Source organism: Vigna angularis, chromosome 11, assembly GCF_016808095.1.
Source record: "Vigna angularis cultivar LongXiaoDou No.4 chromosome 11, ASM1680809v1, whole genome shotgun sequence".
Classification (NCBI taxonomy): domain Eukaryota; kingdom Viridiplantae; phylum Streptophyta; class Magnoliopsida; order Fabales; family Fabaceae; genus Vigna; species Vigna angularis.
The window spans coordinates 21,613,365-21,629,462 of record NC_068980.1 but is presented as its reverse complement, the minus strand read 5'-3'; the positions used below and the strand labels follow the sequence as shown (position 1 = coordinate 21,629,462).

At 33.7% G+C, this 16,098-nt stretch overlaps 1 protein-coding gene across 1 annotated transcript; it reads left to right on the top strand.

Moving 5' to 3' along the window:
• Positions 1-607: 607 nt before the first annotated feature.
• Positions 608-1,913, top strand: LOC108333776 (E3 ubiquitin-protein ligase RMA3). The gene is made up of 2 exons (XM_017569249.2): positions 608-749; positions 1,172-1,913. Exon 2 carries the CDS (start codon positions 1,198-1,200, stop codon positions 1,789-1,791), a length of 594 nt encoding a protein of 197 aa, XP_017424738.1. The 5' UTR covers positions 608-749; positions 1,172-1,197; the 3' UTR covers positions 1,792-1,913.
• The last annotated feature ends 14,185 nt before the right edge of the window (positions 1,914-16,098 follow it).

Sequence of the window (16,098 nt, the reverse complement as noted above, 5' to 3'; positions counted from 1 at the left end):
CTTCATACTTTCCACCCAAAAATGCCATCAACCACTAAATCTTCTACACAACTTCAACCCACACTAAACCATACCTTGAAAGGGTCCGACGACACTCCGGCAGCCACCGCAAGGCTCCGACACAGGGAAGGAAGCGGGTGGGAGGAATCGAGATTAAATGCGCCCTTAGTTGGCTGGGCGGAGGGAAGACGATGTCGTCTTCGTTTCGTCTGCCAACACCGGAGCTGCGGCGACCCTGAATTGAAACTGGCTGGCTGGGTGGAAGAAGACGGACTCCGGCGGCACTTGTGGCTGGTTGGAGGAAGACGCACTCTCACTCTAGGGTTTTCGCTCTCTCTCAAGCTTCTCTTCTCTCTCTACCAATGTCCCAAATTCAAAATGTGAAAACTGAAAATGAAACCCCGAAATTTCAAACCTCTCTGTAGACTCTCTTTCCACATCATTAAAAATTCTCAAATCATTTTCCACGTGGACCACTACCATTTTGACACATGTCCCGTGTCAAAATGTTGTCAAATTCTGTTGATCAAGTATCATTTTCCTAAAACTTTATGTGGTGGACACATCCGATCCCCAAACCCTATTTCTCGTACTCCTATCGCAACACGACATTTTTCTTTTTCAGCATCACGCAGTTCAACTTTATGTTCCCATTCATTTATGATTTTATTCATTACCTTACGCCAATTTTGATCTAACAAACTTAGATCAATCACAACCACCTTGTTCATGGCATATTAACGTTTTAGGTAATTTCTCTACTCTTTCGTCGAACCAGTTTTCTCTTTCATTGTGGAATTCTTTCTACGTGCATGGTTTACTGTAATAGGGGTTTTAATCTACCATGGTTTCTGTACATTTTTTGTTTGTTTTCCATTCGTTCGAATTTTAGGGTTTTATTACAAAAGGGGAAAAGAAGAACGAGCACCTGTTCAAAAGTACACGAGTGGAAGCAAGAGTGAATCAGACAGAAACTAAAATATATAAAAGAAAGAGTGATAGATCTTATCAGTGGTGTCATTGAACGTTATGAATTTTATGTTTGAAATTATTTGATATTGTTTGCGTTCTTGATTGCCATTCGATATTGTTTGTGTTCTTGATTATCATTCATTCTATATTGGTTTAGAATATTGTGTTATAGGAGATTGATGCAATTGAAATGATTAAGGTGAGTGCACATGATTGAAGTTTGCAATGGAGGTTGATCTGAATGAAGATTTGGATGGAATAAAAGAGCGACTGAGAAGGCTAGAAGGTGCAGCTTTTAGGGCAAGGCAACGTCAGAGGCGACGACTGAGTCATGCTCCGATTCAGATAGTTAAGGAGGATGGAGAAGTGGTGACAGTTGCTCATCTTCAAGATGAAGAAACGGTGCCTGATGGTGATTTTGAAGGAGAAATTATACAAGAGACAGAGGGTAAAAGAAAGGCTAGTTATTTGGTTGCTGATGCACTGGGATTGAGAAACAATGAAGGTGAAGGTTTTCCTGCAAAGTTGTTTCACTGTAATGTGTGCCTGAAGAGGGCAAAGGATCCTGTTTTGACTTGTTGTGGTCACTTGTTTTGTTGGCCTTGCTTTCACAACTTGCCATTGACATGTACTTATGCAAAGGCAAAACAATGTCCAGTTTGTGAAGGACAGGTCACAAATGAAAGTCTTACAACAATATATGGCAATTCAGATGTCCATGACAGTGGCAACTTGAAAGTTGATGAACAAAGTCATGAAATTCCTCCCAGACCCTGTTCAAGGAGGGTTGAGAGCATTAGGCAGCAACTCAGAAATTGAGCAATGTTGTGGTTTTCTAACTTCTATTAGTTTAGCTTTGCTTAGTTAGAATTTATAATCTGCCTCTATTTTTCAGTTCCATATAGAGTTTAATCTTTCTATGGTAAGGTTTAGAGGCTTGGAGAAACATTTTCACATCCTTTGATGGGTCATTAATTGACAATATATACATTTATTTCAATATGATTTGTATGTTGTAGATGTGATGCATTTCTATATTTTATGTTTCTTGAAGAGTCATGGCATTATATGAAAACATCTACCTTTCATTTTTTATTATAACTGGTTTTGTTTAAAAGAGTTTACTGTAATGAGAAAAGGTCTGCATGATGTTTCCCATATTGAGACTGTAATGAGGATGGTTTACACTATGTAGTGTGGTCAATATATTTAAGACAAACATGAAGATGTTCACAACATCTAAAAGATCTTCTTTTGTTCATTATTTACGTTTTGTAATCTGCATTTGGATGACTTTCTCCTTCTTGAGTTTGTTCTATGCAACCCCGATGGTTAAGTTTGATCAATTGTTTACAGGTCAACTTAGTTGGATAGATGTGTATATCTAAAATGCACATGTTTTTGTATTTGAAATATAATTCTATTCAATATGTTTTCCTTAAATTTTTTTTTACTTTTGATTTCTGTAAAAAAAGTTTGAATTTTATATTGTTTTAATCCATTTGAAATATTCATTTTTGATCGTTTTATGTAAATTATTTATTCTCATAAATATAACAGGAATTAAACTAAAAGGATATATTTATTGAAAAGACTAAAATAAATTATGAAGGATAAAATAAAATAAGAGTTGCAAGAAACAAAAGTCAAACAGAAATTTGTAACGACCAAAAGCAAGATATTTAAAAGACTAAAACCATATCTACAAGCATTTAATGTAACCGTTTTCATGAATATTTTATTATTATTATTAGTGAAAATATATGTGTGTCCTTTTCTTACTATATATAAACATTAATTTAAATTGAAAAGCAGTTAAATTTATTTTAATATCTAAAATAAAAGACAACATAGTTATTTTAATTTAAAAGATGAGTGAAACTAAAAAGGAAAATTAGTATAAATTAGTAGTAAAATGAAAATTGATATTTATTAAAATAATTTTTTTGATTATTTTTATAATTATTATACTTTTTACACTGTTATTTATGTTTGAAGTCTCACATCGACTAGAGATAAGACTAATTTATAATATATAGGTGTGTGCAAATCTCATCTTATAAACCGGTTCTCTAGGGTTGATTTAGGCTTAAAGTTCACTTTTAACAATGTATAAATTATCCATGTATTAAACTAATTAAGATGGAAAGAAACCCTAGAGGACTTTAAGCCTAGTTAAGAAGTGCACTTTAAACTTAACTCAACCCTCACAAAATTGACTTGTAAGGTAAGGTTTGCACCCACTTATATATATTTTAAATTGGTCTTTTCTCTAGTTAATGTGGGACTTCCAACAATTGTATTACATAATTTTAAAACTTCATGTGGATAAAGTACAAAAATATCATAATATCAAGCCACAAATAAAAATAGTTTACTGAACTAAAAAGTCAACACAAAATGAGGTCAAAATAATCATAATTAATAGTCATTTATGAATAAAAATGAAAAATATTGACCTAAAATAATATTTATACACATGAAATGCATTTATACAATGCAAATATAAACTCAATTCTACAAATGGTCAAGTTAAGTCAAGTCAAACTGGTCAAAGTGGACTAAGTCAAGTCAAATCAGATTAGGTTAGGTCAAGTCGGGTTAGGACCTTGTTAAGTTGGTCGAGATTGGTTCAGGTTAAGTTGAGTTAAATTGAGTCATTGTTAGGTTGAGTAAGGTAAAGTTCAAGTCAAGCTAAGTTAGGTTAGACTTAAGTTAACCTTGAGTTAGGTTGAGATAAGCCTAGTTTGGGTTGGGATGAACTCGACTCAGGTTAGGTTAAGTCAAAGTGGACTATAGTAGGCCATGTCAAGCTAGGCTTAAGTCATGTGGAGTTAGACCAGGTCTAGGTCAAGCTACATAAGGCCTAATTCAGTATGGTAATATTAGGTCAAGTCCAAGTCAAGTCCAAGTCAAGTTAGGTTGGGCTCATGTTGTGTTAAGTTGAGTCGGGCCATTATTGGGCTATATCTAGATTAACCTATGTTAGATTGGGTTAAGATAAACCTGACCTAGGTTAGACCAACATTGAGCAATAAGATATTAGGTCAAGTTGAGTCAGTTTTTTTTTGGCCTTAGTTGGGTTATCCAAATTAAGCTAAAGCAAGGTTGGGTCAAATTAGCTTGATTTGAGGTTAGACCAAGTAAAGTTGAGTTCAAGTTATACTAAGTTGAGTAAGCTCAAATCAGGTTCAACCTTATTCACGGAAGGTTGAGTTAGGTTTTGGTCAAATTCAAGCAAGAATTTGTTAGCGCAAGTATAAATTAGTTTGTGTTAGGCTCATGTTAGGATGATTTGAACCATGTTGAGCTCAAGTCATGTTTGGTCAAGTTGGATCATGGTTAAGTCAATGTTATGTTGAGTATAAATCAAGTTGAATCTAAGTTAACAAATGCTAACGCAAACTAAGCTTATAAGTGATGCAAGATTAAGGTGAGTCCAAGTTAGGTTGGGTTGAGTTGGACTCATGAGAGCCTAATCAAGTCCAAAAGATTGGTTTAACATCATTGAAGGAAGCACATGAAAGGGAGTGACACCCAATGCAATAGTTGTAGAGGCAATTCACACCTAGTGTGGAGAATTTGCACCGAACGCCATCCATGTTAGTGGCTAACAAGAAGTTGTAGAATAAGTGGTGGCCAATGGCGACGTCTCGCAATGACAAAAGGGCGCTCGACGAGGCCGAAGCCAGTGGCCAATTGTTTTCCTATGCCAGAAGTGATGCCCAACTTTGAGAATGACTCCCAACGAGCGTGTACGCGTTCTATAAGGGTAGCACGTATTGTTTTACTTTTCTTCTATTAGTACATATTAATTAATAGTTAAACCTTGCTTAGTGTGACCTAATTTTAGGTCAGTTGACCCTCCATTATAATTAGGGATTGTCTTTCTTTGTGAAACAGATTTGATAATATTGAATTGATAATTTCTTTGCACTTTTCTATGAGACAGGAGAGTGCCCAACCTCTCTCCTAGGTCTTATCTTGAGTGTTTAAATCAAGTGACGACTTTTCTTCACTAATCTTGACATTATTCCCAAGTAGCATGGCTTCATCTATCAATTCCACTCGTCCATTTGATTCTCACTTTTTTTTTCCACTCACGTTCATAACTTGATTCACATCCATGGTTATGTGTTTTCCCTTTTAATCTGTGTTTTGTTTGTATGTTTAATTGGTTCATTCCCTTCTATTTCGTTCGTTTCAATTCACCAAATATCTCATGCAATTAAGATATCTAAAAGTTAATTAAAATATTATTTAATGTTATAGTGAATCTAAACATCCTTTACCGATGAACTTAACCTAATTTACGTGGAGAACTTTTAAGATTAAAACTTTTCAACCTATTTATTTAATAAATAAAAAAATTACTTCAAAAATGAATTGAAGTTAATCTATATGTGTCTTTCAAATAGGCACTACTTTTGATATAATAAGTATTAAAACATGCATTTCACAGCTTTGCAAACTGATATTCCTTGTCAAAACCCAGTAAAAGAAAAAACAACAGCCTTCATCGAGAGCTTTCCAATCCAGAACTTAATTTCATTGCAAAACACAAGGTTTTGCGTAAACTTTATTTTGTAATGGCCTCTCACTTTCTACCTGTGCACACAAATCTCTTTTCGTGTGCCATGCATGCATTCTGAAGTGTCGATTGGTTTTAGTACCACTAGTACAGTTAAGAGAAATGACACCGGTTATTTTTGCTGATAGGCACCGGTTCCTGAACCGAGACATATTCAGGCGAGGTAAAAAGCGGTGTACTTTATGCCTCGGTTTTAAAACGGGACATATAATGATACCATTAGGCCTCGGTTCTAATAACCGAAATCGTTTCACTCCCTTTACTGCCTCGGTTGGAGCCTGAACCGAGGCAGTAGGGTCCTTTTTTTATTTTTTTTTCTTCTTCTTTAGCCATTCCTATCATTTTGGTGCCTCAAGCTTCTTGACAAAAAAATTTCACAAACAAACCAAACCAAACAAGCTTAAATCACGCTTCAATGGCAGACAAAACAAATTTTTTGGTACAAAGGATCCTTCTCAGATTCAATTCAACAAATCAATTTAACAAGTAAAGTCAGATTCAATTTAACAAAGGAACCAAACAAATCAAAACAAAATCAAATCTTCGATGTGAACTCAGATTCAATTCAAAATGAACTCAGATTCAATTCAAAACAAAAAGAAATGAAATCTGGAAAAAAAAGCTTTTGGATTCGCCTCCGCCACCTCAATCGCCGCATCCGCCTCCGCCATCACCGCTGCCTCTGTCGCTTCTCCTCCTCCTCCGCCACATCCTCTGCATTCGCCTCCGCGCCCTCCGCATTCGCCCCCGCGCCCTCTGCATCCGCCTCCGCCACAAGGCCCCCATCCCCGCACCGTTCTTCTCCGTTACAGAGCCTCAATCCCAGCATTCTCATCACTGTCGCTTCCTCCTCCGCCACCTCAATCGTCGCTGCCTCCGTCGCTTCTCCTCCTCCGCCGCGCCCTCCGCATCCGCCACCGCCATGCCGATATTCTCCTCCAGCCGCCGCATCTCATCGGAGATTGTCCACTCCTCTGTCGCGCGCTGCTCTTCCTCCGCCGCCGCCGACTACGCGATGCCTCTCCTTCCTCTTCATCGCGTGCTCTTTACGGAAACGGTGGCAGATCTGGGGCTGGCAGTGGCGTGGTGTGGTTTAGTTGTGGGAGGTTCGTGGGGGTAAGGTAAGGAAGAAGCGAGAGCGAGAGGAGAATCCAAGAGCGAGAGGAGGCGAGAGCCTGGGAGGGAGGCGAGAGCCAGGGGAGGCGAGAGCGAGGGGAGGGGAGGGGAGGGGAGGCGAGAGCCAGGGGAGGGAGGGAGGGAGGGCCAGGGGAGGGAGGGAGGGAGGGCCAGGGGAGGGAGGGAGGGAGGGAGGGAGAGCCAGGGGAGGCGAGAGTGCGGAGGGAGCTAGGTTAACTTGGGGAAAATTTTGGGGAAAAAAAGAGAGGCTTATATGCCTCGGGTCTGAGCAGTAGAGGCTTATGCCTCGGGTCTGAGCAGTAGAGGCTTATGCCTCGGTCCTTCCTACCAACCGATGCCGTATATTTCTTTCACTTCGGGTTTCTCTTAACCGCGTCAGAAACTGCGTCAGACACTGATAATTAGGCACCGGTTGCCTTCATAACCGAAGTGATATCTCTTTTTGGCATCGGTCTCGTCTGAACCGAGGCCTATAAGGTCTCGTTAATTACGAAACTGCCACCGTGTCTGAATAGGCAGCGGTTTTGTATAAAAAGAGGTCTATTTGTGCGAGTTTAAAAGTATATTTTGTACTAGTGTACAAGTGACATAAAAAAGTGGATATGTATGAAAACTTCAATTATTCATTTATTTTTAATCCTTACTAATAATTAATAACCAGTCATGTGAAAATGTCCCCTCTTTTTTCTTATCAACTACAAGATAACTTGATAAGTTGACTTTGTTATTGAATTACATGATTTTGTGCATTAAGAATGTGGTGACACACCCTAGCTAACATTATTGGCTATATTTAATTGAAATTCCACCAACTCAACCAAACTTTTCGTTTAATTTAGACCAAGAATGTTATTTTCACAATAATGTCAATTAACAAAAAGAGGGAACACAATAAGAAATATAAGATAAAATAAATGACATGATAGAGACATCTGAAAAGGATAAAACGATAACAAAAGTTCTAAAATTTGTAAATAAGAATAGATCTGATTGTTTCTTGTTACTATAATTTGAAATAAATTTGTTTTTTGCTTAGTAACTTTTAAAAAGAAATTGTTAGTCTCTATAATTTAAAAGAAAAAACATCCATTGTAATCTCTAAAGACAAGTGAGGTTAACAAAGATTGTGACATAACCACATATAATAATTTGCTAAAGATTTTTGTTAGACATGTTTCCACTTCAATAAGTTTTGTCAATCTCCACTGTGATGATATTTCTTTTTTTCATTGGAGAGATCAAATCTCAATATAGATTGATGCTAAAAACATATTGTCTAGCACACTATATTATTTTGAGTAAACTCTTTTCTTTATTAGTAGAAATATTAAAAACAATCATTGAATAATGACAAAATTTAGTTATCAAATATTTAGTGACCAATTTAGATAAAAATTATTAATAACTAAATTAGTTTCAAAAAATTATAGTTGGTTTTAAATTTGTAGCTAAAATAACTTTTATTATAAATTAATATCTAAATTAGTCACTAATATTAAATAATATTAAATATCAAAGTTTTGGTTAAAAAAAATTATCTCTAAATTAGTTTTTATTAAGAAATCAGTCCCTAAATATAATTTTTTCATTAAAATTGGTCTTCATTTAAAAGTTTTCTTCTAATGAAATTTATTAAAAATCATAAAAGTGGGAGACTAGCATTTTGTTTAGAGATTCTTTCCTGAGTTGAGTTTTCATTAATCTCCACCAACAAAAGAGTTATGAAAAAAAAAGTACGTTAAAAAAATGTTGGGAATTACTCTGATAAGTTTCTTTTGAATTTCAGAACTTAAACAACATTAAACCCTAAAAATAACATTATCGACTTTGGGTTAAAATTTGTGATGGATTTCTTAGTGGAAAATGTGACGTGCCGCTTGAAGCACCATTTGAAGCAGAACAGAACACTGTAGATTGTGTTCCACTAGCCGTTCTTTAAGTTTCTATTGGCTTGCCGAAAATCCAAAAGACCCAAATATTAATTTTTTTTATATGGTTTAATGTCTAAAGGGGTCCTTATTTTGGTCTCAAATCTTAAATAGATTCCTTTTTTTTTTCAGCGTATCAATTGGGTCCCTTTTATTGTAAAATTGATTCAATTAAAGACCTACCGTCAAATCCAACAAACGGTCGTTTAAGTTTTGATAACGTAACGTGGCATGGTCAGTTGAATGAGTTATCACACGTGGCATTAAAATTGAGTTTTCTATTAAAAAATTTATATGGAGAGAGGTGAAATCAGATTGAGAGAAGCGCAGAAGGACAAAGGGGGAAAAATGAAAAAAATTTAACGGCAGTCCCTTCAATTGAGATATGCAACTCAGATTTATCAGGGTTCGTTTAATGGGGAAAAATCGCGTTCTTTGTTCGATTGGAAGTGTCAAGGTTCGTGGGTGAAGAATCCATAACATACATGATTCGATCCCAAAATAGCACCAAACAGAATTTGACGAATACTGTGATGCAAATTTTTTAATACAGATGGAAAAGCAGAAAAAGTGAAGAGACAAAGCAAGAAGAAGACGACCTAACTGAGGCAGTATTAAGCAACAAGAAGTAGAAGATGAAAGGAGAATACATAAATAAAAAATGAATTAAAAAAAAGACGTTAGAGTGAAACGTAGGTTAGTTTGTACAATTTTTTATATCCTCTGTGACGTTCTCTCTTCATTGAACCCTCCCGCATATCCAACACAGTACGCGGAGGATACCATCGCACATAAGATCTCTCTCTCTCTCTCTCTCTCTCTCTCTCTCTCTCTCTCTCTCTCTCTCTCTCTCTCTCTCTCTCTCTCTCTCTCTCTCTCTCTCTCTCTCTCTCTCTCTCTCTCTCTCTCTCTCTCGATGAACAATTTCGATGGTCTCTTAACCAGCGATTTCAGGTTCAAACCCTAAGGAAAATCGGCGCCAATGGGAGCATCTAAAGCTTCGTCCAACAATTCATCTTCTGTCAACTTCGATTTAGGTTCACTGTCCGCTCGAGCTTCTAATTCTTTGGTTGGCCACGACTCTGTCAACGCCGCTTCCTTTGACGATCTCTTCAACGGCGGTAGCAAGTCAAACGCGTCCTATGACTTCGACTCCATGTTCGAGGCTCCGCCGATTTCCGCTCCAAGTCCGTTAACCTCCCGGCTCATGACAAACCGGTCTACGACAAACCTATGCATGACGACGACGACATTCTTGACAGCGTTCCCGGCCTCAACAGCTCCTCCAAGTTCTCCTACGATGACGTTTTCGCTCCGGCCGCGTTCGATGATCTTCTCGACGAGTTAGGTAAATCGAAGCCTTCGGAGAAGGAAGAGCGAGCTGTCGCGGATTTTGATCCACTTGATCCCTGGATTCGGCAGCGAGTGCCCTTAATTTTTTTTTTTTCAGTTTCCCCTTTCCCTTCCCTCAATCTGATTTTTTAATAAAAAACTTCAATCGACTATGCCACGTTAGCATCGCTTAAACGACCGTTTGTTAAATTTAACGGTAGGTATCTAATTGAATCAATTTTACAATAAAAAGGACCCAATTGATACGCTGAAAAGAAAATGGATCTATTTAAGATTTCGAACCAAAATAAGGACTTAGGGAGACATTAAACCTTTTTATATAGAGCATGTATTTGGATAATTTAGAAAAAATAAAATTAATTTATATATTAGTTTAAAAAAAATGTATATAAATAAAAGAATTTTAAATTACGAAAAGCTTTATTTTCTTATATTTTTTACGGAAAACTTTGTACAATCATATTCAAACAGAGAAAGTAATTCTTTGTTAAATTTTGAAATGTTTGTCTTAGGTTTCTCTCATACCGTTTCTCTGAAAAATTGACAGACAAAATAATTGAAATAAAACATCTTTTGATTTATTTAGTCTGAAAAAAATAATTTGTAGGTAAAGTGTGTTAACAAGTCTTCATAGATGTGTCTTCCTAAGTTCACTAGGCCTAGGCTTATCATATCTGTGTGTAGATTCTTTTCGCCATATGTCTGTCTATTCGATTTAAGAGATTGTTTATGTTACCAAAAATGGTCCTTATTTTTTATATTATGTTAAAAAAATCATCTCTCTTTCAGTTTTAAATTAGGTATTGTCTTTTTTATAATTTTTATACAAGTCAATAATACCCATTTAAGGATTTATTTTATGTGTTCATATTTTTCAGTTTTATTCTTTAAATATTATTTCTTAAATTAAAATAATTATTTTACTAATTTATTTTTTAAATAAATATTTTTTTAATTTAATTTTTTTTTATTTGATTGTTTTTTCAAACTTAACCATCTTTTAATTATAAAATTACTTACAAAATAAATAAAAAATATTTGCAATAAAATTATAAAAATTATTTATAACATGTTTTCACTAATATACTTTTATGTTTATAATAAGGAAACAATGCGAGACTCAATACTCTTATTTTATTTATAATTTATTTTAATTTTCTTATATAAATGCCTTTTCTTTTACTTTTTAAGACATTTGAAAACGTCATTAAAGCTGATATATTTATTTCTATTAAGGATGTCAGGCCTTATATAGAATAAAAAAAAGAAAGAGTAGATTAGCATGATTAGGGATGCAAATATGTATAACTGTCTCGTCTCATATATGTCTATAATAGATTATCAAACTCAAATTAGTTCATACATTTTTACAAGTAGGCCAGGTATAGAGTTTTATTAAAATTTATTTGATTAAGAATATATACTTTAGGTAAGTTAAAAAATACTTTTAAAATTATCGTATTAGAATGTTTAAACAAATATGAACGATAACTTTTTATTGTGTTTTTTATGTTTTGTTAATATGTCAAATTATTTGACATGAACTCATTCCTGACTTGTGCTTTTGCCATTAAAGAAAACATAAATTTAGTTTTTAAATATCAAAGTTAACTAAATTGTGATACTATTAAAGATACATAAAAGATTTGTTTCGGATACGAGGTCGAATCACTCCAAACTCCTACGCAATTTCTCCGATGAAACTGTTCGGTATCTCGCTTGATCTTTTGTCTTTACTTCAACGTCCGGAGGTACCAAAGATTCTTTGATGTTAAAGTTAGTGAATTGTCCTTACGGTAGCTCAATATAACACTAATAAATGTACAGTAAATGCGATCACTTACCACTTACCTTTAACCTGTAAGTACTAATTACCTTAATCTTTGCATAGAAGGTCGGACGTCCTACCCACAACCGTCCGGTTCATACATGCCTCAGTCCAATTGCCTTAGTGTGTTCCTTTTCACTGAAGGCGTCCGGTCTAGTTTGACCTCGGATATATTTGTGTGACTGTCTATCCATTCATGGCCGATCAACCCTCACAATACAAGATTATCTTTTAAAAAGAAATAAAAAAGCATAAAATTATTTTTAAGTTTTTAATAAATAAGTATTTATTCTGTGTCAAATTAGTATAGACGCTAAGTTATTTTTTACTTTTAAAAAAGTTAAAAAATACAAAATTATATTCTTTTAAATAAATATCATTTATGATTACACCATCTAATGCTTCTTCAAACAAAGGAACAACCTCATTAAGAGAAGATAAAAGAAGCAAGCACAAGCATGAAGATTGAAGATCAATTTTATTGCTCATCAAGCTTACATCGTCTGATGCTCTTCAGCAAAAGAAGCAACCTCCAAGCTACAAGACTACGCCTCAATACTTTCATTCTATCTTAGAGAGTTACTCAAGTTTGTAACTATATAAATGTCAAATTGTAATTGTAAGCATATCCTCTCATTGAGAGTTAAACATCTGTATCTTGTAGTATATCTCGTAATGGATCTGTTGTATGTTCTAGAGAGAACTAAAACGCTTGCAGCCAGGAGTTGGTGATACTCAACTAGGCAACGTATCTCGGGGATACCAGAGTTGTCTAAGGGTGCGAGAAGTGGCTCTACTCAACAAGGTAGCATATTCAAGAGATATTAGAATTGTATAGAGATACTAGGAGTGTGGGTATACTCGATCTAGATAGTTGTTTAGAGATAGATCTGGATAGGCTAAAATCGGACTAGACTAGGAGTGATAATAAAAAACAACAACCTTTCACTGTGAATTTCTTTATTTCCAATTTTAACTAACCATCTCGTATTAAAATCTTAAAGTCTTGCCTTTCCCCTTTTTCTTTCTTTTGCCGGTTTAGGTTGCATAGGGTTTCCTCCACGCCAATGCCATATTCTACATCTATGACCTATTGTCCCCACAAAATGTCCTCAAATTCTTGAAGGAATTATTACTCACCTTCAACAAAGTAGAGAAAAGAAAAGTAAATGAAGATCATTCCATCTTGATCATGTTTATTTTAGTCTCACAATTGGCTGCACCGTCATTGAAGAAAAGCCTCTAAAGTGAACAGTAACACCTATTAAAACTACATGTTTTCACTAACCTTTTCATTAAATTCTTGAAGTAATCTAGTGGGTGTACAGTGAGAGTTTGAATTTCACTGAGGCTTGTGACAATGATTAATTAGATTGTGATGTTTAAGACCAGGTATTAAATGAGATTTTTTTTAATTATATAAGTAGAGTTGGGAAAATAGTCAATAGAATTCTAGAAGTTCTATTTACTTACTTAATAAATGGGTTAACCTAATTCAACTTATAGAAAATCTTAAAAATGTTGATTTAGATTGACTCATTACATATTGATGGATTAACTATCAAGCTATTAAGTTTAAAAATAAACAAATATTTCTGAAAAAAGAAATATTTTTTGTGAATGTTATTAACAAAACTAAATAACAAAATTTATTTTTCAACTTCATCCAATTCGAATTCTTATTAGAAAATCAAGTCAATAGGTTAGTTTTGACCTACTTTTTGTCACTTCTACACATGGGTTTTAAGAAAGCATCTAATAAAGGGAAAAAAGATAGCACCGGGAAAAATGCTTAAAGGGAAAGTGAGGAGGTTTATTCAAAGACCTTGGGTGCAATTCCAAGGGAATAGTAAGACTTTGGTTTATCTTGTTTGTGAAAAGCTTTTGAATGTTGGCCTAACTTGTTTTCAAACTCTTCATCTTTCTAATTAATAGAAGAAATTAAGTCAAATATATACATTTTAATAAAAGTTTACGAAAAAGCAGCTATAATAGGGGTCCAGATATCATTCCTAAATTAGTGGAAATTACATTAAAATTTTACATGATTAACGATTTACACTATCGTTCTTCTTTTATACTTATTCTTACCCCTTAATAATATAATTAATTATATTATTATTATTATTATTATTATTATTATTATTATTATTATTATTATTATTATTAAAAATACCCCTCAATAGTATAATTATTTATATTATTATTATTAAAAATACAAATATCTAACATATACGTAGGGTCATGTTTCTTTAAAAATAACATATATTTGTAGAATCAATGAGAACCTTTAAATTAATTAATAAGTGTATTACGGATAACCTCCTTAGTGTTTAAAGAGTTCTCATATATAAGATGTTTAGGAATGTTTCTATTGGTCGGTCACTCTTAACTCCTAAATGGTTTGGTTTTGTAGTCACTTTTGTCTCCACTTTGTCTGTTATTGAGTATGTTCTGTTCGTCCACAATTGCTTAGGTAGTATCTACAATTAAGATGTTTAGACAATAGTTTTTATAAAGGGTGTATATGGAAAATGTTTCAATTTAAATTGGTTCACTTAATGTTGAGCTATGTCCAGTTCTCCCTTAAGAACTCTTAAAGAGTTCCACTAATCTTTCAAAAGATTACACGAGTTTTACCTATTCTGGTTTGCAACGAATATTCTCACTACTATTGGTTCACTTGGCCAACACGACTAGTTCGAGTTTAACCACTCCAAGTATACAAGTATTCAAATCATTGTTGGTATCAATCCTAGACAATTGTCTAAACTATTTAAGTCAACTAAGCTAAACACCAAGTGTTTTAATTCTCTTCAGAATATACAACACAATCAGTGTTAAGAGCACATACATAATGATAACTCTCAAGGATAGGATAAAATCAATACAATGAAATATGATATTTTGCTAAGGTTCTTTTTGTAGAAAATTTAGCTTCAGGTGATATATGGACTCGGTATCACCAAGCTTGTGTGAGCGTTGAAAAGTTGTCTATATTATCCTTCTTATCTTCTCTTCAAGCTTCTTTCTATTTATAGTTTTTCTTGATAAATGATCGTTAGACGAAAATGTTTACTTCATGTAGAGTTGATAACTTTTTTCAATTAGAAGTGATTCAATTTACTTTATAAAGATACAATACTTATCATAGTCTTAATCAAAACATAACTTATATGATCTGTTAGAATAAAAGTCTCTAAGAAAACATTCTAATAATGTTTTTCATAACTCTTAACATCTTTATCTTTATCTATATTTATATAATTACTTAAATAATTCTAGTTCAAAAAAAAAGTCAATAGAAAAAACTGGTGCTATTTAAAAATCACGAATTTAAGAACAAAATATAAATTAGAAAAATAAGAAAACTTATATACAATGTTAAAATGTGCTATTATTTTAATTATATATATTATATATATTTAAATTTTATTTTACTAATATATAATATTAAAGTTAAATATGTTTTAATGTCAAACTATTTTAAAAAAAAATTGTTTTATTAATATATAATATATTTAAATTTAAAAAATAATAATTATAAGGATAAAATTGAAAAAACCAAATGGCTTACAGTGCATACATTGTCCATAAATTTAAAAAAGACCCACCCACAACGGTTTTGTTTTGACGTGATTGAAGGCAATTAATGCAGAAAGAGCAGTACATTCACTTCACACACAAGCACACGGATAGGTACTCTAAATAATTCCACGGTCTTTTGAAGGTCAAAAACAGTACAGCCAGCAACTTCTGCACATTGGGGATCCATCAATTCAGAAGGACATACATGAGCCATGAGCCATTACTTGGATTATTATTACTATTATTATTATTATTATTATTATTATTATTATTATTATTATTATAATTATGATTAATTATTTGCTATTAATATTATGCAGAATTGAGTGTCCGAAACCAACGCACCCGACAGCCTTGCCTTTTGCTAACTGAGTGTGTTCTGAATCTTCCCCTGCTTCTGTCCTAAACACTTGATATGTGTATTATGATTCCTGGTGGTAACGGGACCGAACAGTATCGAACCATCATACCTCGTTTAATGCTTGAAATTAATGTGTAGAAGGGACCCATTTTGGCTAACTTCATCCAAATAATAGATGTAATCATTGGAACGTATCTGGTATGTATTAGATTGAGGTTACACTTTGTAAAAATAGAAATGGCTCATTAATTGCTTCACAGTTAAAAGTGGTTTAAGCTTTTAATATTTTAGTCCTCTAGAATTATAAATTTTGAGCAGAGTTTATATAAAAAAAACGTAT

Bases quoted from the DNA above. Each gene is read 5' to 3' on its own strand.
- LOC108333776 (XM_017569249.2), top strand. From the start codon at position 1,198: ATGGAGGTTGATCTGAATGAAGATTTGGATGGAATAAAAGAGCGACTG.